We start from the raw sequence: 25,205 nt of genomic DNA, 5'->3' as shown, positions 1-25,205 counted from the left end.
ACAACAGGGATGCCAAATCAACCGTTTAAATACTAACACATCTAATTTATGCGGGTTCTGGAACTTACACATAATCAGTGCCTAAAGTGCATCTAACTAGTTACATGACTTGTATAATTCATGTGTGCCTCACATGCAGGGATTACCCTGTAGATGGCCCTGAGAAATACCATGTCCCATATGCAATTCACTTTTTCACCTGAGTTTTCTCCTAGGAGATAATTTTTCCAAGTCTTTTTAAAATAGATTTTCAGCATTTTGTAATAAAAAAAAGTACCAAAAAGTAGGTGAAAAAGTACTAATAAGATTATTTTGAGTAATTTCTTGCTTGCTGGTGGCTTAACCTCCCTGGCGGAAAGCCCGAGCTGAGCTCGGGCTATGCCGCGCAGGAGGATTTCTCCGGCTCTACTGGGGTGATTCGCCCCATTCAAAGTGCTGTGCGCGCAGCCAGCACTTTGCTAGCCGCGCGCACAGCTTGATCGCCGCCGCTCTGCGGCATTCGGCCGCACGCGGCGGCGAAAGAGGGCCCCCCCCCCCGCCAGAGCCCTGCGCTGCCCGGACCAATGAGTTCCGGGCAGCGCTATGGGCTGGATCGGGTGCGCCTGACGTCAGGACGTCGGCTGACGTCCATGACGTCATCCCGATCGTCGCCATGGCGACAGGAGAAGCCAAACAGGGGAACGCGTTATATACGCGCTCCCCTGTTTGCTATTAGTGCCGGCGACAATCGCACTAGAGGGACACATGCGCCCTCTAGTGGTGTTTCATGTAGCTACCACTCTGGTAGCTTTACATGAAAAAAAAAAATTTTTTAAAAAAAGGATTTTTGCCAATTTGGCAAAAAAAATTAACCGCCAGGGAGGTTAACAGGCATTTTATTGGCAAGTTTTAAAATACCACCTAGTAGAAAACTCAGGAGAAAAAGTTAATTGCATATGGCCCCATGAGCCACTCCCATTTTTCATGAATAAAAAGCTAAATGGACAGACCCTTGAAATGAGTGACAGATTTCCTGCTGAGCATCTATCTATGTACTGGTTGGCTTATATACTTTGTAATTATTGTGACACCTGTGTACGTATATTTAACCTTCTCTCTCTTTTTTTTTTCTAATAGCTGTCATCCTGACGGTTTTAAAACTCAGTGGTAATAAAGGGACAAGTAACTTCTACAGATGTTTTTATTACATTCAAGTAAGTTGTGAGAATTTAAGTCCACAGTATTTCTGCCATGCTTTATGTCATGCTTGCATTCCCTCTTGCTTGAGAGCACTTGCTGTCAGTCCTATGTAAGCTAAAAAAGCTAAAATGAATGACTTACTAAGAAACTGTTGGTGGAAGGTTGAAAGCTATATGGTGCTGCCTTCAAGGGAACCCTAACTCTAAAAAAAAAGTAGTTTCACTTACCTGGGGCATCTACCAGCAGTCATCCTGTGCCCTCGCAGTCACTCACGGCTCCTCCGGTCCCCCACCGCCAACTAGTTTAGTTTTTTCCGACTTGGAATGGGCTGGCCACCACACGTACCTTTGCATGCATTCCCGCATTCCTTTGCACGCAAAAAGTACATGTTAATGTTAGCGATAGCTTCCTGCACCAGCGGGAATGCGTTTTTGCCAACTTTGAGTCGGCAAAAACGAAACTATCTGGCGGAGGGGGACCGGAGGAGCCATGAGTGACTGCGAGGGCACAGGATGGCTGCAGGGGGCTGGTAGATGCCCCAGGTGAGTTAAGGCTATCCTTCAGCTTTCTCTGCAAGTGAATACTGTTTTTAGTCCATTTTTGGTCTGGGTCCATCACTGTGACAGGCACACCAAACACCTCTCAGACAAGTTTGCCTGTTGACTGGCCTTATTCTTTTCATTGCTGTTTTCCTGCCTAGAAGTAGCAGTAGAGTATTGTACTAGGTTAGACACCAGTAAAAGCAAGAAGTGTTGGATGATTTCACTAATTGGCTTCGGATCAGTGAATAATGGCGCACAGTGCCTATGCATACAAATGGCGCCGCATTAAAAAGATACGCTTATCGCTATTTATCGTTAGTACTGCATAATAATGGCGCACAGGGAAAAAAGAAGAAAAACGGCACACACTAACGTTATTTATCAATAGTGCCGTTATTTGCCAAACAGCAGACGTTTTTGCCCACAGTAACGTTATTTATCAATAGCGCCCTACATAAGCCAAACTGCAGAAGTTATTTAACAGCAAAACGGTGAATGGATTTAATGTAACACTGTCAAGGTTGGGGTTAGGCACCACTGGGGGGGGGGGGGGGGAGTCTTAGGGTTAGGCACCACCAGGGGGGTGGTTAGGGTTAGGCACCACCAGGGGGGTGGTTAGGGTTAGGCACCACCAGGGGGGTCTTAGGATTAGGCACCACCAGGGGGGTCTTAGGGTTAAGCACCACCAGGGTGGTGGTTAGGGTTAGGCACCACCAGGGGGGTGGTTAGGGTTAGGCACCACCGTGGGGGGGGGGGGGGGGCGGTTAGGGATAGGTACAGAGAGGCTTCTGTGTGTTAACGCTAAATAACAATAAGGCTTTAACGTTAACCACTTGAGGACCCACCCTTTACCCCCCCTTAAGGACCAGCATTGAATTATGTGATCTGTGCTGGGTGGGCTCTACAGCCCCCAGCACAGATCAAACACCAGGCAGAGAGATCAGATCACCCCCCTTTTTTCCCCACTAGGGGGATGATGTGCTGGGGGGGTCCGATCTCTCCTGCCTGCGTGTGGCTGGCGGCACCTCAAAGCCCCCCTCCGCGGCGAAATTCCGCTTCCCCCCTCTCCTACCTTGCCCCCTGGTGATCGGGGCTGCACAGGACGCTATCCGTCCTGTGCAGCCTGTGACAGGACGTCCCCTGTCACATGGCGGCGATCCCCGGCCGCTGATTGGCCGGGGATCGCCGATCTGCGTTACGGCGCTGCTGCGCAGCAGCGCCGTAACATGTAAACGAAGCGGATTATTTCCGCTTGTGTTTACATTTAGCCTGCGAGCCGCCATCGGCGGCCCGCAGACTATTCACGGAGCCCCCCGCCGTGATTTGACAGGAAGCAGCCGCTCGCGCGAGCGGCTGCTTCTTGATTAATCAGCCTGCAGCTGGAGACGCAGTACTGCGTCGCTGGTCCTGCAGCTGCCACTTTGCCGACGCACGGTATAAGCGTGCGGTCGGCAAGTGGTTAAAGAACAATAAGGCTTTAACGTTAAATAGCGATAAGCGGCAAACAGATTAGCGGCAACACCGTGCGCCATTATTCGCAGGCGCCATTTTCAGATGGATACAATTGGCTTACTTAAAAGAAAAAGAGTAAGCTGTCAGCTAATCAGCCTTCTTCAGACTCTGTTCCTGTATGCTGACAAGTTGTTAGAACAGACAGCTATATACATGCTACAGCAACAGGAGATACACAGATTTGCAAACATAAATTAATAAGATGCATTAAAGGATACCAGATGCGAAAGCATCTGGTATAAACTGAAGCTGTACTGGGTAGGGGGGCATAATCAAATACTCACCGCTCCTCCCGTTCCCCTCCGTCCCCTGCTGCTCTGCTCTGGTCTGTCCCGTTGTCCTGGACGACTTCCGTGACTCCAATGCACGGCGCAGTATGTCCGCTATGCTCTCCTGTGGCAGTGTAGTGACCTCACAGGACAGCAGTGCGCTCTCTCCTGCGTCCCAGTGTGAGCGCAGATTGGAGATGTGGAGGGAGCGAGCTTCCGTTCTGTGACATCATTTGACGCGGCCACAGGGGAGCAGAATGGACATACCGCAGGGTCTTGAAGGGATGTTAGATCACAAACTGAGGTTTGAAAAAGGATATCAAATTCTTATACTGGTTTTAGGTTGATGGTATTTAATGACACATTTCTTTTCACCCTAGGCAAATATTCCATCCATTCAGTGGCGTAGCAATAGGGGGTGCAGATTTTGCAACTGCATCGGGGCCCTTGGGCCAGAGGGGCCCCGGGGGCCCTCCCTCAAACACAATATTAGCTCTCTGTTGGTCCTGTGCTGGTAACAATCACTTCTATAAATGCTTTAAATAATTGTAATCATTAACAAGCTGTTCCCCATCCCCTTCTTGCACCTCTGACACTGTTGAAATCCTTGGCAGGTTTTGGTGCGCCGTAATTGTTATGTATAGAGTGCTTGGGGGGGTCCCATGTAACACTTTCACCAGGGTCCATAGCTCCTTAGCTATGCCACTGCTTCCATTCTACTTGTAAAGTAACTTTTGAACTGGGAATTTGTGATCCCTCTGTACCAGGGCGTAGCTAAGGAGCTGTGGGCCCCAGTGCAAGTTTTACACTGCCCCCCTCCCTTAACCACCAGCTCTCTATACATAACAATTTATATGGCGCACCAAAACCTGCCAAGGACCGCCACAGTATGAGAGAGGCAAGGAGGGGATGGGGAACAGTTTGTTAATGATTACTACTATTCAAAGCATCTATAGAAGTGATCATTACCAGCACAGTAGAGAGCCAATATTGTGGTTGGCCCTATGGTTGGCCTTGGGGCGGTCACAACCTCTGAATACCCTATTGCTACGCTACTGGGATCGAGTAAACAAAGGGGGTCTTATCTCTTTGTCATAAATTAGCTAACATCCCTTTACCCAATTTGGATGTTCTGTTGTAATTAAGTCAACTGCATTTATTTATGTCTGCAAGACATTCTGTGTATCTCCTTTTGATGTTGCATGTACTGTATATAGCTGTCTGTTCTAACATCTTGTCACCATACAGGATTCAAGTCTGAAGAAGGCTGATTAGCTGAAAGCTTACTCTTTTCCTTTTAACTTAGACAATACATGGTATCATCCTGATTCAAAACTTCTTGGTTTTTCTGCCTCTGCATCTTTCCATCTTTTGCTTACTTGCTTGTGCTGCATGAAGCGTGGGTGAGGTCAATGGTAGTCTTTAGTTGTGTTAGACGTGACCACTCTTCTTATTTCAAGCAAGCTAATGTCTAGAATACTAGTATAAATACACAGAGAGTAAGACATTAAAAAAGACACAGCCTCCACTTAGTAGCTATGTCTGTATAAAATTAATGTCAAGTCTTCAAGGTAACCCTGGGGAGAATCAATGTCATTGTTTACCTATCTAGCATTAAAGCTGCATACTCATAACTTCTGAGTCAAAAGCCTTATTGCCCTGGTTACTGTCAACAGGGCCCTACTGAGCACAAATGGGTGCCCAAAGTCAGATGAGAAGCCAACTGTTAATTTGTCTACTAATGCTCTACACGTTTCCCAACTGGACAGCTTCTGAGACAGCTAATTTCGGGGCAGAGCTGCGCCAATGATTTGGGCACCACCAAAGGCTGTAATAAGAATCACAGCTATAGTGGTTCTCAAGGACTAATTTGGGCACCGGTGATTGCCGGAGCTCAAATTTAAACAAAAAGAGGTGATTCAACCACAGGCAACAGCCGGTGCCCGAGTTACATGTCCCCTCCCACCACCTCCCCGAGTTGCAAGAACTTGGAGGTGGAATAGCATTAACACCACTTCAGACTTTCAGCAGGCGCAGGGTGAGCCGTCTTTCGGCTTCACCCTGTGCCAAAATTTGTCCGTAGCCATTTTAAATGTATGAACCACTTCCTGGTCTAGAAATAGGTACTGAGGTCAGGTTATGACATCACCAGGTAGAACAGGAGGAGCATGGGAGGTGCAGGCAGCGGCACGGCATGGAGTGAGAGGGGGTGTGGTGTGATTGTAAGGGAGAAGGGCTGGAGCAAACCAGGAAGTCCAACCAAACTTCAGGACTCGTTGATGTTAATAGAGCCTAGTAAGTAATAGCAGTCTGTGCTGCTGAGGTGGCAAAACTCTATGGTATGCAGCTTTACCAGTGCTTGGCAGTCATTCAGTTTTATATAGGATTGGATTAAATGCATACCAAATTACAGTGCAAATTCCCATCATTCCTTCTGTGAGGATATGGGCCTCCAGGGTATGGGCAGCACAGAGGTCAGCACTCTTAGCAGGACAAGATCTGCACTATGAGCACAGAACACATACCCTCTTTCCCTGAAAATAAGACCTACCCTGAAAATAAGCCCTAGCTGGAATTTTAAGCATGCTTGAAATATAAGCCCTACCCCAAAAATAAGCCCTAGCGGAAGTTAACCACTTCAGGACCACAGTCTTTTCGCCCCTTAAGGACCAGAGCCTTTTTCTCCATTCAGACCACTGCAGCTTTCACGGTTTATTGCTCGGTCATACAACCTACCACCTAAATGAATTTTACCTCCTTTTCTTGTCACTAATACAGCTTTCTTTTGCTGCTATTTGATTGCTGCTGCGAGTTTTAGTTTTTATTATATTCATCAAAAAAGACATGAATTTTGGCAAAAAAATGACTTTTTTAACTTGCTGTGCTGACATTTTTCAAATAAAGTAAAATTTCCTATACATTTGAGCGCGAAAGTTATTCTGCTACATGTCTTTGATAAAAAAAAAAACCATTCAGTGTATATTTATTGGATTGGGTAAAAGTTATAGCGTTTACAAACTATGGTGCCAAAAGTGAATTTTCCCATTTTCAAGCATCTCTGACTTTTCTGCGCACCTGTCAGGTTTCATGAGGGGCTAAAATTCCAGGATAGTACAAATACCCCCCAAATGACCCCATTTTGGAAAGAAGACATCCCAAAGTATTCAGTGAGAGGCATGGTGAGTTCATAGAAGATTTTATTTTTTTTGTCACAAGTTAGCGGAAAATGACACTTTCTGACAAAAAAAAGAAAAAAAAAAAGTAGTTTCCATTTCTTCTAACTTGCGACAAAAAAAAATGAAATCTGCCACAGACTCACTATGCTCCTCTCTGAATACCTTGAAGTGTCTACTTTCCAAAATGGGGTCATTTGTGGGGTGTGTTCACTGTCCTGGCATTTTGGGGGGTGCCTAATTGTAAGCACCCCTGTAAAGCCTAAAGATGCTCATTGGACTTTTGGCCCCTTAGCGCAGTTAGGCTGCAAAAAAGTGCCACACATGTGGTATTGCCGTACTCAGGAGAAGTAGTATAATGTGTTTTGGGGTGTATTTTTACACATACCCATGCTGGGTGGGAGAAATATCTCCGTAAATGACAATTGTTTAATTTTTTTTACACACAATTGTCTATTTATAGAGATATTTCTCCCACTCAGCATGGGTATGTGTAAAAATACACCCCAAAACACATTATACTACTTCTCCTGAGTACGGCGATACCACATGTGTGGCACTTTTTTGCACCCTAACTGCACTAAGGGGCCCAAAGTTCAATGAGTACCTTTAGGATTTCACAGGTCATTTTGAGAAATTTCGTTTCAAGACTACTCCTCACGGTTTAGGGCCCCTAAAATGCCAGGACAGTATAGGAACCCCACAAATTACCCCATTTTAGAAAGAAGACACCCCAAGGTATTCCGTTAGGAGGATGGTGAGTTCATAGAAGATTTTTTTTTTTTTGTCACAAGTTAGCGGAAATTGATTTTAATTGTTTTTTTTCACAAAGTGTCATTTTCCGCTGACTTGTGACAAAAAATAAAATCTTCTATGAACTCACCATACTCCTAACGGAATACCTTGGGGTGTCTTCTTTCTAAAATGGGGTCATTTGTGGGGTTCCTATACTGCCCTGGCATTTTAGGGGCCCTAAACCGTGAGGAGTAGTCTTGAAACCAAATGTCGCAAAATGACCTGTGAAATCCTAAAGGTACTCATTGGACTTTGGGCCTCTTAGCGCACTTAGGGTGCAAAAAAGTGCCACACATGTGGTACCGCCGTACTCAGGAGAAGTAGTATAATGTGTTTTGGGGTGTATTTTTACACATACCCATGCTGGGTGGGAGAAATATCTCTGTAAATGACAATTGTTTGATTTTTTTTACACACAATTGTCCATTTACAGAGAGATTTCTCCCACCCAGCATGGGTATGTGTAAAAATACACCCCAAAACACAATATACTACTTCTTCTGAGTACGGCGATACCACATGTGTGACACTTGTTTGCAACCTAGGTGCGCTAAGGGGCCTAACGTCCTATTCACAGGTCATTTTGAGGCATTTGGATTCTAGACTACTGCTCACGGTTTAGGGCCCCTAAAATGCCAGGGCAGTATAGGAACCCCACAAGTGACCCCATTTTAGAAAGAAGACACCCCAAGGTATTCTGTTAGGAGTATGGTGAGTTCATAGAAGATTTTTTTTTTTGTCACAAGTTAGCGGAAAATGACACTTTGTGAAAAAAAAAACAATACATATCAATTTCCGCTAACTTGTGACAAAAAATAAAATCTTCTATGAACTCATCATACACCTAACAGAATACCTTGGGTGTCTTCTTTCTAAAATGGGGTCACTTGTGGGGTTCCTATACTGCCCTGGCATTTTAGGGGCCCTAAACCGTGAGGAGTAGTCTTGAACCCAAATGTCTCAAAATGACCTGTGAAATCCTAAAGGTACTCATTGGACTTTGGGCCCCTTAGCACAGTTAGGCTGCAAAAAAGTGTCACACATGTGGTATCGCCGTACTCAGAAGAAGTAGTATAATGTGTTTTGTGGTGTATTTTTACATATAACCATGCTGGGTGGGAGAAATATCTCTGTAAATGACACATTTTTGATTTTTTTTACACACAATTGTCCATTTACAGAGAGATTTCTCCCACCCAGCATGGGTATGTGTAAAAATACACCACAAAACACATTATACTACTTCTCCTGAGTATGGCGATATCACATGTGTGACACTTTTTTGCAGCCTAGGTGCGCTAAGGGGCCCAACGTCCTATTCACAGGTCATTTTGAGGCATTTGTTTTCTAGACTACTCCTCACGGTTTAGGGCCCCTAAAATGCCAGGGCAGTATAGGAACCCCACAAGTGACCCCATTTTAGAAAGAAGACACCCCAAGGTATTCCGTTAGGGGTATGGTGAGTTCATAGAAGATTTTATTTTTTGTCACAAGTTAGTGAAAAATGACACTTTGTGAAAAAAACAATAAAAATCCAATTTCCGCTAACTTTTGACAAAAAATAAAATCTTCTATGAACTCATCATACACCTAACAGAATACCTTGGGGTGTCTTCTTTCTAAAATGGGGTCACTTGTGGGGTTCCTATACTGCCCTGGCATTTTACGGGCCCAAAACTGTGAGTAGTCTGGAAACCAAATTTCTCAAAATGACTGTTCAGGGGTATAAGCATCTGCAAATTTTGATGACAGGTGGTCTATGAGGGGGCAAATTTTGTGGAACCTTTCATAAGCAGGGTGGCCTCTTAGATGACAGGATGTTTTGGGCCTGATCTGATGGATAGGAGTGCTAGGGGGGTGACAGGAGGTGATTGATGGGTGTCTCAGGGGGCGGTTAGAGGGGAAAATAGATGCAATCAATGCACTGGGGAGGTGATCGGAAGGGGGTCTGAGGGGGATCTGAGGGTTTGGCCGAGTGATCAGGAGCCCACACAGGGCAAATTAGGGCCTGATCTGATGGGTAAGTGTGCTAGGGGGTGACAGGAGGTGATTGATGGGTGTCTCAAGGTGTGATTAGAGGGGGGAAATAGATGCAAGCAATGCACTAGCGAGGTGATCAGGGCTGGGGTCTGAGGACGTTCTGAGGTGTGGGCGGGTGATTGGGTGCCCGCAAGGGGCAGATTAGGGTCTAATCTGATGGGTAACCGTGACAGGTGGTGATAGGGGGTGATTGATGGGTAATTAGTGGGTGTTTAGAGGAGAGAAGAGATGTAAACACTGCACTTGGGAGGTGATCTGATGTCGGATCTGCGGGCGATCTATTGGTGTGGGTGGGTGATCAGATTGCCCGCAAGGGGCAGGTTAGGGGCTGATTGATGGGTGGCAGTGACAGGGGGTGATTGATGGGTGGCAGTGACAGGGGGTGATTGATGGGTGGCAGTGACAGGGGGTGATTGATAGGTGATTGACAGGTGATCAGTGGGTTATTACAGGGAATAACAGATGTAAATATTGCACTGGCGAATTGATAAGGGGGGGTCTGAGGGCAATCTGAGCGTGTGGGCGGGTGATTGGGTGCCCGCAAGGGGCAGATTAGGGTCTAATCTGATGGGTAACAGTGACAGGTGGTGATAGGGGGTGATTGATGGGTAATTAGTGGGTGTTTAGAGGAGAGAAGAGAGGTAAACACTGCACTTGGGAGGTGATCTGATGTCGGATCTGCGGGCGATCTATTGGTGTGGGTGGGTGATCAGATTGCCCGCAAGGGGCAGGTTAGGGGCTGATTGATGGGTGGCAGTGACAGGGGGTGATTGATGGGTGGCAGTGACAGGGGGTGATTGATGGGTGGCAGTGACAGGGGGTGATTGATAGGTGATTGACAGGTGATCAGTGGGTTATTACAGGGAATAACAGATGTAAATATTGCACTGGCGAATTGATAAGGGGGGGGGGGTCTGAGGGCAATCTGAGCGTGTGGGCGGGTGATTGGGTGCCCGCAAGGGGCAGATTAGGGTCTAATCTGATGGGTAACAGTGACAGGTGGTGATAGGGGGTGATTGATGGGTAATTAGTGGGTGTTTAGAGGAGAGAAGAGATGTATACACTGCACTTGGGAGGTGATCTGATGTCGGATCTGCGGGCGATCTATTGGTGTGGGTGGGTGATCAGATTGCCCGCAAGGGGCAGGTTAGGGGCTGATTGATGGGTGGCAGTGACAGGGGGTGATTGATGGGTGGCAGTGACAGGGGGTGATTGATAGGTGATTGACAGGTGATCAGTGGGTTATTACAGGGAATAACAGATGTAAATATTGCACTGGCGAATTGATAAGGGGGGGTCTGAGGGCAATCTGAGCGTGTGGGCGGGTGATTGGGTGCCCGCAAGGGGTAGATTAAGGTCTAATCTGATGGGTAACAGTGACAGGTGGTGATAGGGGGTGATTGATGGGTGATTGATGGGTAATTAGTGGGTGTTTAGAGGAGAGAATAGATGTAAACAATGGATTTGGGAGGTGATCTGATGTCGGATCTGCGGGCGATCTATTGGTGTGGGGGGGTGATCAGATTGCCCGCAAGGGGCAGGTTAGGGGCTGATTGATGGGTGGCAGTGACAGGGGGTGATTGACGGGTGATTGACGGGTGATTGACAGGTGATTGACAGGTGATTGACAGGTGATCAGGGGGGATAGATGCATATAGTACACGGGGGGGGGGGGTCTGGGGGGGGGGTCTGGGGAGAATCTGAGGGGTGGGGGGTGATCAGGAGGGGGCAGTGGGCAGGGGGGGGGATACAAAAAAAATAGCGTTGACAGATAGTGACAGGGAGTGATTGATGGGTGATTAGGGGGGTGACTGGGTGCAAACAGTGGTCTGGGGGGTGGGCAGGGGGGGGTCTGAGGGGTGCTGTGGGCGATCAGGGGGCAGGGGGGGGGAAATCAGTGTGCTTGGGTGCAGACTAGGGTGGCTGCAGCCTGCCCTGGTGGTCCCTCGGACACTGGGACCACCAGGGCAGGAGGCAGCCAGTATAATAGGCTTTGTATACATTACGAAGCCTATTATACATATGTGCAGCGGCGATCCTGGTGCTAGTAACCCGCCGGCGCTTCCGAACGGCCGGCGGGTTACTACGAGCGGTGGGCGGAGCCAGTCCCCGGCGGCTGATCGCGTCACGAATGACGCGATCGCCGCATAGCCACTCCCGTAGCCGCCCCCGCCGATGGGCGTATTGCGGTCGTTTGGGCCCGGACTTTGCCGCCGCCCATCGGCTGGTGGCGGTCCTCAAGTGGTTAAAGAGGATGAAGAGGCATCCAGTAAGTTGGGACACAGTGGCGTAGTGTACTGATCCTGTCATCCCAGCACACAGCAAGGTTATCAGCTGTGTGCAGGGAAGACAGGGCAGGTGCCTGATCAGTACAGTAGCATACTTTCAAATCCATGAACATCACAGTACAAAGGAACAGGAAATGTTCTGCTGAGAGACACTTCCTAATAGAAATATAAGACATCCCCTGAAAATAAGCCCTAGCACATCTTTTAGAGCAAAAATTAATATAAGACACTGTCTTATTTTCGGGGAAAGACGGGTATACAAGCATTTGTCTGCACCACACCAGTGAAGAAACACCACAACTGTAAGTTGCCAAATAATATATTTAGAGTGAATTGTCTTTTATTTTACTTACCAAGGTAAACATTATTTCAGTGGATTTAAGGAATGAGAATTATGTGTACACAAACTGCTATTTTCCACATCTAGAAGCATCTAGAAGCATTTTTTCCATCATGTCTTTAACTGGTTTCTGGCGAATTTTCAAAAACAAAACCCCAACAAACTCTAAGCCTAAAAGCAAAACAGAATGTTATATTCCTGATGCCAAAGAAAGATGTTTTCTGTTAAATGTTCATTTCATTACCATGATGGAGCAAGTGAGTCATGCCCCGCCTGTTGTGGTGAGACTTCTATCATGCACTACAGAATGATTGCTTCACAGACCCAGAGAGCGTCTGAGTTCACATTATAATTCTAAAACCTGTCAAGGGAAGGAACACAGCTGCAGCTCAAACGCCTGATCTGCTGGCTTTGACTTCTAGGCCTCTGTGTAATATATATACTATATCTATCTATCTATCTATCTATCTATCTATCTATCTATATATATACAGAGGGGCTGCAGCACACAACAGGAAAGCAGTGACAGGGGCTCTTGGTTACGCTTTAATGCGTTTAAGCTCACCAACTGCGCCAAAGTGTCCCTAGTCTGGTGAGTCCTACTCTAACTAGGCAAAAATGCTAGGTTTTATTAGCGTTCTAGTGGGAACCATGCCAAAAGCCTAAGGGTCTACTAAATGGGAAAAAGGAAATAAAAACACCTCACCTTCTACTAGCTACTAACTGAACTATGAGCTCCGCTCATTTATATGCTTAAAGAGAGTCTGAAGCGAGAATAAATCTCGCTTCAGACCTCATAGATAGCAGGGGCATGTGTGCCCCTGCTAAACCGCCACTATCCCGCCGCTAAACGGGAGTCCCTTCACCCCCAAATCCTCCTCCGTGCAGCGGAGGACCGCTTCCTGGTTGGTTCCTGCCGCAGCCCTGCCCCACGCGCGTCTGTCAGCGCGTATCTCCGCCTCTCCCCCGCCCCTCTCAGTCTTCCTTCACTGAGAGGGGCGGGGGAGCGGCGGCGATGCGCCGCTGATAGACGCGACTGGAGGCAGGGCTGCAGCCGTTAGCCCTGATTCCAGGAGCGACCAAGTCTGCGACCAAGTGTTGCAGTGGGGGGTTTGGGGGTGAAGGGACTCCCGTTTAGCGGCGGTTTAGCAGGGGCACACATGCCCCTGCTAACTATGAGCTCTGAAGCGAGATTTATTCTCGCTTCAGAGTCTCTTTAAAGAGACCCAGAGACGAACTAACAGTTTTATACATACCTGGGGCTTCCTCCAGCCCCATCAGCCTGGATTACTTCCACGCTGCCATCCTCCGCTGCCTCTATCTGCCGGTACCAGGTCCCGTCATTTCGGCCAGTCGACGCAAGCGCAGTGCGCTCCCTCCGTACTGCGTAGGCGCATGTGTAAAGATACGGATGGAGTCCCTGCGCTTGTGTACAATTTGAAGTGACGGGACCCGGTACAGGTGATGGAGGCAGGCAGCGGAGGACGGCGGCGTGGGAGCGATCCAGGCTTATGGGGCTAGGGGAATCTTTTCCTATTTATTTTTTTTGTAGCTTCATCTCTGGTTCCCTTTAACTGTGCTAGAGGTGGGCATGGTTATGTACGCTCACAGGGAAAAATAATATAAGCCAAGGGATGAGCAGCACAAAACAAATTATATGCAATACTATGCAAAGCATGCACGCAGCACTGGAGATCCCCAGTCTCTATAAAAAATATATAAATACAGAGGGGCTGTAGCACACAACAGGATAGCAGTGACAGGGGCTCTTGGTTACGCTTTAAAGCGTTTAAGCTCACCAACTGCGCCAAAGTGTCCCCAATCTGGTGAGTCCTACTCTAACGAGGCAAAAATGCTAGTTTTTATTAGCGTTCTAGTGGGAACTATGCCAAAAACCCTAGGGTCAACTAAATGGGGAAAAGGAAATTAAAAACACCTCAACTTCTTATAGTTACTGACTTAACTCTGAGCTCTGCTCATTTATATATATCTATATATATATATATATATATATATATATATATATATATATATATATATATATATATATATATTTTACTTTTTTTTACTAATTTTACTTTTTTACTATATGGACTACTATGTGAGCGATACAGCAATGCCCTGATATTCTGTGTGAACTGGTACTGTGTGCTTTCCTCCATTTAAAGTTTCTTGTATATGTTACGACCAGAACCCGAAGTTTGGCCACTTCTAGTTCTGGCCGGCCACTTCGGGTTCTGGCCGGCCAATGTGCGAAGTGGCCGCTGCGCTGCGGCCAATGTGAGGAATGGAATGATTCATGTAACATGAATGTATCTTCTGGCCGCAGCGCAGCGGCCAAATGTATCGCAACCTAGTTAATTTAATGACATTAAGCCGGCGGCAATGAAACAGATGAAGCCGCCGGCTTTTGCTCTGCCTCTCTCTCCTTCTCTTACTATTGGCAGCCGGTTGGGGACACGCGTGTCCCCTCTGGAGTCGTTCGTCGCGGCAGGGAAGCCTGCCGTTCTTGCAGAGCGGGTGCTGGCAGAAGCAATGTCTGCAGCCTCTCCGCTCTGCTTTCCCTGGCGCGACGAACGACTCTCGGACATGCGTGTCCCCGCCGGCTGGCCATAAGAGAAGGAGAGAGAGGCGGGGGGGAGGAGAGAGAGGCAGAGCAAAAGCCGGCGGCTTCATCTGTTTCATTGCCGCCGGCTTAATGTCATTAAATTAACTAGGTTGCGATACATTTAGCCGCTGCGCTGCGGCCGGAAGATACATTCATTTTACATGAATCATTCCATTCCTCACATTGGCCGCAGCGCAGCGGCCACTTCGCACATTGGCCGGCCAGAACCCGAAGTGGCCTGCCAGAACTAGAAGTGGCCAAACTTCGGGTTCTGGACGTAACATATACAAATAAGTGTTTGGCAATCTAAGCCATTCCACTTTCTATCACAATTATGTGGTGCTAGTGTATGAAAAATGATTAGAACATATATTTCTATATAAGTAAATGCCACTGATAGAATTGATCACTGGCTTCAGCAAATACAGGAAAGGGCAGAACATTACTGCCATTTTAGTAAAGGATCTTAACCACTTTACCCCCGCGCGTACGTATTTCTCCGCCCCTTTTTCCATCCTTTAACAACCAGGGACGGAGAAATGAAGGTTGTGGAACTCCGCTCAAACCTCCAACCACCGACAGTGCAGGGCAACAGGCCGCTCCGACCCAAAATCCAAGGCAATAGAAAGTGAAGTCCGCACGATGTCGGTATGGTCAAACCGGCTTTATTGTATCAAACACATGGGCTAAAAACAACACCAAATGCTAGCATTTGGTGTTGTTTTTAGCCCATGTGTTTGATACAATAAAGCCGGTTTGACCATACCGACATCGTGCGGACTTCACTTTCTATTGCCAGGGACGGAGAAACACGTACTTTCCGCGTTCCCGACGCTGCCCGCGCTCCTGCTCGTAAACACGCCGCCCGCCGCTAGTAAACACGCCGCCGCCCGCTCGCCCAGAGATCAATGAACGGGAAAATCCATTCCCGTTCGTTGATCTAAGCCCCGCAATGATCAGCTGCTCTCCTATGGGCAGCGCGATCATTGTGAGAAAAAACTCACGTGTCCAGCCTCCTTATACTTCCTCCAAGCTTCCGGAAAGAAGCTTGGAGGTCGCATTAAAACAAAAAGTTACTGTGGCCATCTTGTGGCCAAATAGTAAACTACGGGGGGCGTGGCCAGCTATGGGAGCGTGAGGACGTGTTTTCCACAGCTCCTCTGACCGGGCATAGAATCCTGCAGAATCCTTGTTCCCCAGTGACTCCAGCACTGCGACCTCGCCTAGTCACACTTAGGAGAAGCTCCTGCCTGGATCCCAAATGTCGGCGAAAGGGAAGGGCACTGATGCGGCGGCGAAACTCGCCAAGTACGCGCATGATGCGACCCAAGATGGCGCCGCCCGCTCTCCGGATTCTTCAGCAGCGCCGGCAGATCATGTCTCCCCACCGTCAGAGCACATGGAGACGGCGCAAGAAACTCAAGTCCCCGCGGAAGCAGTAAGTAGGGACGGAGAGCCTAAACAGCCGCGTGATAGCTCCGGGGGTAGGAAGGAAAAGAGGCCCCGATCCAACTCACAGGCCTCAGGGGAGGAAAATACAGGGGATGAAGAGGGAGACGGAGAACCCACTCGAGCAGAGCTGTTAGAAGCGATTAGAGCCCTGCAGCTTAACATTAACACAAAATTTGAATATATTCAGTCTGATCTTACACTAGTGAAGGATGACTTAAGGAAAATGCGTGAAAAAGCAGTAGAAATGGAAACGCGCATTAGCTGTATTGAGGACGATTTGCGGCCCATAAGGAGCAGTCAAGCAGAAAATACTAAAGCTGCCCACTCTCAGGCCTTGAAACTGGACGAGTTAGAAAACAGATCGCGGAGGTCCAATATACGTATTATCGGCCTCCCTGAAAAGGTCGAAGGCATCCATCCTGAAACTTTTCTTGAGGAATGGCTTAAGAAATCCATCCCTGAGTTACATCTATCTGCAGCCTTCTCTATTGAAAGGGCACATAGGGTGCCAGGAGGTCCGCCAAAACCTGGCAATTTACCAAGGCCTATGGTGGCGAAATTATTAAACTATCGTGACAGAGTGGAGATTATGCGCAAGGCCAGACTAACATCGAGTTTGGAATATAATGGGTCCAAAGTATCATTATACCAAGACTTTTCAGCGGAGGTTCAAAGACAACGTGCATCATATTATGCTGTTAAAGCAGGTCTCAAGATTCAACAAATAGAGTACAGTATGATGTTTCCAGCGAAACTTCGCATTCAATACCAGGATAAAACTATCTTTTTTACGTCACCTGAGGAAGCTGTGACATGGATGGAAAGCAAAGGCTTGCCTATTCCTAATATTCCACCTAAGAAAAAGAAATGAGGCTTTCGTAGCGGATGTAAACAGTGCTTATGTTGGGCCCTTATAAGAATTTAGCTTGTTATATTTCTCTATATTTGTGAATCCTATACGCTCCGTGTCATATGTCCTATGAAGAGACAGTGTCCTCAGATAAGAAAGTTCGGTTATTATGTTTATAGAGTCTTACTCCAAATATATGAATATATTCCCAAAATGTTAAAACTATTATATATTTGCATTAGAGTACTTTCGCTCTAAAAAATTAATGAATAGATATGTTGGAATATCCTTGGGGGGTAGGATAGGATGAGAACAGGCTATAGTATTTAAGGACACTTTCTTTACCACTAAAAGTTAATGGTAAGAAGAATAAGAAGGGGTTTGGTGCTCTCTGGTGGTAGTTATGAGGAATGCACAAAATATATATATCCCTATGTTAACACACTGTATGTAGTATGAAAAATGCCTTTGAATAAGTAATCCTATAGAGAACACAATTTGCTCTGTTATTTAACATGTGTGAATTATAAAAAGGGGGACTTTAAGCTCTAAAGTTAAGTATATATGGGAAAATAGGCTAAAATGGTATAACAATAGGAAAAGCAGGGAAAATATTAAGGGGTTGCAGAGCTGAGCTAAATGGGGTAACGGGTGTAATGTTTATAGCCAGGCCGGAAGTAGCGGCCGAAGTTTGTCTTTTCCCCCACAAACAGTAAGTTTGGGTATGAAACTTCCTGTGGTTGTCAGCAGGGAGTGGGGTGGGTTAGGGAGTTGTATGGGCACACATGGGTTAATAGATAAGTATGTCTTTAATCTTTTTATTCTTGAATGTATGTATATCCCCTCAGAAGCAAGAAAAGAATGGATAGCTGTCTTTTGGTTCTATACAAAGGATAATGGCTGATTTAAGAATTGTCACGTGGAATGTTCGAGGTCTGAATAACCACATAAAACGAAGGCTGGTGTTTGACCATTTAAAAAAATTGACACCACACATAATATGCTTACAGGAGACTCATTTAACGGGTAGTAAAGTTTTAACTCTTAAGAAACCGTGGATAGCAACCTATCACGTTTCTCACTTCTCCTCTTATTCAAGGGGAACAGCAGTGTTAATATCCAAGTCCTTCACTGGAACTGTAATGGGAGTAAAGGTAGATACTGCATGCCGATTTGTGATTGTTACAATCAACATAGAAGGGAAACCCCTTACTATCGTGTCACTATATGTTCCCCCACCTTTTACTGGTACGGTCCTGGACGCGCTGACCGCCAAACTAAGCAGTTGTCTGCAACACCCAATAATTATTAGTGGCGACTTTAATGCGGTGTTAGATCCGCAGAAGGATAAATTACAAAATAAAAGTCAAAGATCTTACCCCTATTTGCTCACATGGATGAGTAGGCTAGGCTTGACAGACATATGGAGATGGAGAAATCCAGATCAAATGGACTTCTCATGTTATTCAGATCACCATCATTCTATGTCACGTATAGATATGTGCTTGGGTACACAAGATATTTTGCAGTTTATTGAAACCGTTAAATATCTTCCACATGGTATATCTGACCATTCCCCCTTAGTATGTGATGTGCGGTATATGCAGAAACAACAAGGTAATATGTGGAGAATGGGGCCGTGGTGGCTCGAGGACCAAACGGTCAGTATTTCATGTTTGGAGGCAGCTAAACAATTTTGGATAGAAAATCAGGGGACTGCAGAAGGAAATGTTTGTTGGGATGCAAGCAAGGCGGTGCTACGTGGGGCATTTAGGGCGTCCTTATCAACTATCAGAGCAAATGATAAAGCTATGCATGAGTACACAGAAAATAAAGTTAAGGAAACGTACAGGTCATTAATGCTGAGCAATGATACCTGCTCATATAATAATTGGGCCGCAGCTAGAAGAATTCATGAACTGGCGTTATATACTAGAGCTAAGCGTAAAGAGATAATTTTCCAACAAAAAAACTTTGAATTTGGAAATAAGAGTGGCACAATTTTGGCATACCTGCTGAGGTCATGTAGAGAACCTACGGCTATTCCTAGGATTCTGAATGGTTCTGGGACATATAGTACTACCTCGGCAGATATTGCCAAGGAGTTTTTTGATTTCTACACGGAACTATATACTAGTAAGGCTAAATCAGATAGCACCAGTTTGGTGAAATTTCTGGATTCTATTGATCTCCCGCAATTAAGTGACGAGGCAAAAGCTGTTTTAGATGCCCCTATTACAGAAGCTGAAATCGTTAAAGCTCTTGCTTCTTTTAAAAAAGGAAAAACCCCCGGACCTGACGGTCTGCCAATAGAATGGTATTTAAAAAGCTCCGCCATTAATACCCCTAGACTTTCGCAAATGTTTGCAGAATCTTTGACAAAAGGCATTCTTCCAGATACATTATACGAAGCATATATAGTACTCCTTCCTAAACCTAATAAAAATCTGGATTTATGTGAGTCTTACCGACCTATCTCTTTAATTAATACAGATGCCAAAATATTGGCTAAAGTTTTGGCTAATAGACTGAATCAATTTATTACCACCCTTGTTCATGAAGACCAAACAGGCTTCATGCCTGGTAGATCCACCAAACTGAATATTCGAAGGTTGTATTCAAATATACAGTTTCCTCATGAAAATGCAGGCTCCAGGGTTATACTATCGCTTGATACGCACAAAGCCTTTGATTCAATAGAGTGGATTTATATGGGGGCAGTGTTAAAGAAAATGGGTTTTGGAGAAATATTTAGGAAATGGTTTAATATTCTATATGCCAAACCACGTGCAAGAATCAGGGTAAATTCATATATATCAGATCCGATTTATATCTACAGGGGCACCAGACAAGGATGTCCCCTATCTCCTTTACTATTCGCATTAGCAATGGAACCATTAGCGGAGCTAATTAGGACATCTCCAGATATTCAGGGACTTAAAGTCCATAAGTTGGAGGAACGTATATCATTATACGCGGACGACGTGCTTTTGTACTTAGCAAATCCAGGCCCTTCTTTAGTTAAGGTATTTCAAATTTATGACTCCTTTCAGGAGGTTTCTGGGCTCCAGGTAAATTGGTCTAAGTCCATTCTGTTTCCTCTTGACTCTGAAGCTGTCAAATATATTCATCCATCTTCTAAATTAGTTGTGACTGACTCTTTTAAATATCTAGGAGTTACCATTACCAGAAATATTAAGGAGTATATTCAGGTTAACTTAACCCCTCTAATTGATGGCCTTAATAATAGGTTTAAATTATGGAGTAAATTGCCCCTGAATATACCTGGTAAAGCTACTGCCATTAAAATGGTTATAGCTCCCAAATTTTTATATATTTTTCAAATGGCTCCAGTACAGATACCTAAACGTACCTTTAAAGTAATAGACTCTATGGTTGCTAACTTTATCTGGGGTAATTCTACACATCGTTTGGCATTGGATACTTTAAAACTACCGACGAAATATGGGGGGCTAGGGGTTCCCAATTTTTATATCTATTATTTAGCGGCACAACTGACGCATACTCATGGCTGGATGAATCGGGATAGATTTGATGCCTCACTGACTCTGGAGGCCGATATCGCTTCCTCATACGAAGCCTTGGCTAGTTCTATATATAGGAGTATCCCTCCTCGAAAAGAGGGAACTTCCCTCATTTATACCTCAATTAAAGTCTTTGCAGCTGCCTCCAAACTGATCTCTGGGCCACCGGGCTCTATTTCTCCAAATACTCCTTTATGGGTAAATCCAAAATTTCCAGAACTTCTTAAGATGGAAGACTCTCAATTCTGGGTAAGGTTTGGAATAAAATATATAAACCAATTATTTTGCGATGGCAAATTTAAAACGTTCAATATCCTTAAAGATGAATTTGGACTTCCACGCTACTCCCTATTCCGGTACTTTCAAATCAGAGATGCAATTAAAGCCCAAATAGGCCTATCGGGAGTCTTGTTGGCCTTCTCAGAGCTAGAAAATATATTGTTAAGTCAAGACAAAACTAAACTGATTTCTCGCCTCTACTCACTGATTTCCGATAGGAAGGGATATTATAGATATGAGAAAATTAAAACAAAATGGCAAACGAATCAATGTGAAATTTCTGCAACAGAATGGGATGAATTTGAATCTTCTTATATGACTTCAGTGATTAGTTCAGCGGACAAGCTAATACAGACAAAATGGCTCTACCAGGTCTATTACACTCCGGATAAGCTGGCCAAAATGGGGAAGGGCATTGGTTCTAATTGTTTTAAATGTGGGTCGCCAAAAGCAGATTTCATGCATTGTGTTTGGGAGTGCGTGGAACTTCAACGCTATTGGACGTCCGTCATAAGGCTTTTGGAAAAAATGATGGACAGACCTATTACTCTTTCTTATAAGGGGTCCCTTTTGGGCATTATAGACAATACCACTTGCAATAAATACCATAAATTATTTCTTAGACTGGTATTCTTCTATGCACGGAAAAATGTGTTATTAAAGTGGAAACTGTCTCAACCTCCAACAATTGCAGATATGAAAACACTTATTAATCAAAATTTGCCTCTATATAGTCTTACGTACCAGGCGAGAGGTCATCCAGAGAAATTTGAAAAAGTATGGGGCAGATGGGTAGATGATAGCACCACAGTAATTCCTAATCTTGATATTACAACCAGTGTATCAGATACATATTTATAGTAAATGCGTTACCTTCTAACATCCCACAGGGACATGCGTTATAATGAGGTAAATATAACTGGACTTTTCTAAGATGTATAGCATTCCATATATAAGTTGTCTATTATGTAATGAGGTGGATGTAGCAAAAGAGGGACATGCTTTAAAGGTATATGAATATTGTAATTCTTATGTTATATAGGGGATGGGGGGTTGGGAGGAAAGGGAAAATTGTATGCTGTGTATAATTATGAAAATTTTTCAATAAAAAATCTCTTTAAAAAAAAAAAAAAAAAATAGTAAACTACACCCTACACATTTTTCACATACAAATAAATGACTTTTACACATAAAATTAACTCATTACCTCCCACACTCCCCATTTTTTTTTTTTTGTAATTAAATTTTTTTTTAAAAATTTACAATTAAAAAAAATACATAAATAGTTACCTTAGGGACTGAACTTATTAAATATTTATGTCAAGAGGGTATAACACTGTTACTTTATAAACTATGGGCTTGTAATTAGGGATGGACGCAAAAATGAAAAAAATGCACCTTTATTTCCAAATAAAATATTGGCGCCAAACATTGTGATAGGGACATAATTTAAATGGTTTTATAACCGGGACAAAAGGGCAAATACGTTTCATGGGTTTTAATTACAGTAGCATGCATTATTTAAAAACTATAATGGCCGAAAACTGAAAAATAATTATTTTTTTCCCCACATTTTTCCTATTTTCCCATTAAAACACATTTAGAAAAAAATAATTCTTGGCATAATGTCCCACCTAAAGAAAGCCTAATTGGTGGCGGAAAAAACAAGATATAGTTCATTTCATTGCGATAAGTAATGATAAAGTTATAGACGAATGAATGGAAGGAGCGCTGAAAGGTGAAAATTGCTCTGGTGCTCAGGGGGTAAAACCCCTCAGTGGTGAAGTGGTTAAAAACCCATATACCGATTAATGCAGTAAAATATCAAATATTTTTGAAACACTGATGAAGGGGTCTGAAGGACCCCCTAGCAAACCTGGAGCTGATCAGATCATCGCTGTAAAAAACTGGACACCTGAAATAAGCTTCTCACTGATGTTGACCAGCACAATCAGATTCATGGTCAGTTTGTTTGTTGTTGGTGATTTATGAAAGTCTTCCGTAGGGCTCTCAAATTTAGGATTAGCAACAGTTAATTTAGCTGTAAAAATACATAAAAAATGACTTTAGCCAATTCCTGCATAGGACACAATACAGTAGGGCATCCTATATTAGTGACCCCATCTTCCATATCTGATATACACATCTGGTGTCCCCATGCCCTTTATACTGTCCTTGGGATAACTAATCATAGATATTGTATATACATTAGTACAAATAAATGAAAATGCCTTCAAGTCTTCTCATGTAAAAACTAGTGCCCAGTTGTGCCTACATTTTATCTGTAAGAAAAACATCCCATCCTACTTTTTATGAGTTCTGAGTTTCCTGTCCCCTGTGTTATTGTTGTGACTGGTGCCTAAAGCCATATCAAATGCCCAGTATTTACTATGGGAGATTACATTTTATACAGGGACAATACTATACTCCGATACTTTTTGTCTATATTAATATTTCACGGAATATAAGTGGTCAATATCTTGCTTTTCTTTTCTCTTCTATTCATTTCTTTCCACTTCTTGTCAGAGGAGCTTTGCACAGTTAGCAAATACTTGGCAGTTACTTGTGGCTGTTTTGCCAACAATTGTTCTCTTACGCCGTTTCATGCGAGGACATTTCTTGATATTATTAAAGTAATTGTTTCCTAGTGTTAAAGTTTTGCTTTTTTTTTAAGGCCTTTACAGCCGTTTCACAGGGATTCATCAACTGTTTGGCATATGGATGGACACAACAGATGCTTAATCGGTTGAAACAAAGAGGTTGGCGGGATGTAGACACACAAACCCCTCTCCTACGCTCACAGAAGAAGCAGTATGCCAGCACGCAGGTCTCTACCTGCAACCTTTGGCCACAAGGAGCTTCTGCATTATGAGGACTGGTCTGGAACTTGTAGGTGGTGATGACGCATAATAAGGGGAGTCTCTGAGGTGCCAAGAAAGATCACATCAAGTCTATAGCTTTCTGTCGCTGGCATTTCAGGCACTAAAATAGAGACTTAGATATAAGTTACAAAGGACCCACGAATTGCCGATATGCACATTACTATGGGCTACAATGAGAGCTTACCATCAAGTCATTGAATAGACTGTTTATAACACATTGTGAACTTTCTTCATTGGTATGATACCATGGAAGACTTAGACAATCTATGGGTAATAATTACTTGGGACAATACATTGGCCTTTATTTAATGCTAGCTAATTGGTGCTTCTTGGACATGGACTAAGTTGGAAAATGGAAGGGCGTAAGATAGATGAACTGGATGAGGTGAACACTCTGTGGTTCAGGTGGCACTGGTGCCATAACCAACCAATCAAATGTCAGCATTTGTTTGTCTGCTTTGTGGGGTTTACAAAAAAAATGGACAATTGAACAGATGTTGAAGCTTCTGAATATCATAGCTCTGCTACCCACAGACATTAAGTGATAGTCACTGTCTTTGTGATCAGCTTGTCAGGGAAGGGGAAAGCAAACAACAGCTTGTCAGGGTACCATACCTGCATACTATTGTTTTCTCCAAAATAAGTTTTACCAGCAGTATCTTCTGTTCTGTTTAGCCAGCAGAGAGATTGCCCTGAGGATGGCAGAGGATAAGTCATATTTCATGCTTCAGAGCAGTGTCTATTGCAGGACTGTGGTCTGCTGCCGTTTACTTATTTGGGCTGCCATGATGATTATTGCTCTTGCACTTATTATAATGTATTATAAATGTCCGCCAAGGATCAGGAAGTGACGTAAAGCAATTCTGTTCTATTGTAGGAGGGGAAAAAGCGCAAGTGGCACCCGGTAACAGTAAATTCGGGCGCCTGAGGCTAGTGGACAAATCGGGCGCCGCCATTCACTCCTATAATAAATATCGTTTAATGGGCGCCCGATAGGAAAAAAGGGCGCCGGAGAAAAATAACGTTTTAAAAGCGGCGCCCGGAGACTTAATGTTTTATTACTGCTTCTCATGATTACACATTATTTAATGATTTATACATTTTTAAATATTATTTTTAAACGAAAAACAGTACAATATTTTTTTCAAACATTATTTTTAAACGAAAAACAGTACATTTTTTTTTTTTTTTAGGTTTAGGCACCAACAGGGGGGTCTTAGGTTTAGGCACTAACAGGGGGGTCTAGGGGTTAGGGGTAGGTACAGGGAGGGTTACTTAGGCACCAACAGGGGGGGTCTTAACATTAATTTTAAACGAAATACAGTACAATACATTTTTAAGCGTTATCCATGCTTATCGTTAAAAACCCGGCGCCCTTTTTTCCCAGCGCCCCTTTTTAACGTACGCGTGGCACCCAAGAGAATAAAATAATTAAAAGTGGAAAATGAAGG

At 44.3% G+C, this 25,205-nt stretch overlaps 1 protein-coding gene across 1 annotated transcript in view; it reads left to right on the top strand.

Annotated features, from left to right (window-relative positions):
- The window catches only part of TMEM116 (transmembrane protein 116), a 132,858-nt gene extending 107,883 nt beyond the window's left edge, over positions 1-24,975 (top strand). Inside the window, exons 10-11 of the mRNA XM_068245715.1 lie at positions 1,117-1,193; positions 23,547-24,975. Of these exons, the coding sequence (XP_068101816.1) occupies positions 1,117-1,193; positions 23,547-23,744 (275 nt within the window). The 3' untranslated portion in view covers positions 23,745-24,975. The remainder of the gene's footprint in view (positions 1-1,116; positions 1,194-23,546) is intronic.
- Positions 24,976-25,205: the final 230 nt, after the last annotated feature.

This window comes from Hyperolius riggenbachi, chromosome 1 (assembly GCF_040937935.1).
Source record: "Hyperolius riggenbachi isolate aHypRig1 chromosome 1, aHypRig1.pri, whole genome shotgun sequence".
Taxonomy (NCBI): domain Eukaryota; kingdom Metazoa; phylum Chordata; class Amphibia; order Anura; family Hyperoliidae; genus Hyperolius; species Hyperolius riggenbachi.
The sequence above is the reverse complement of the archived record's forward strand: the minus strand, read 5'-3'. Positions and strand labels throughout refer to the sequence as shown.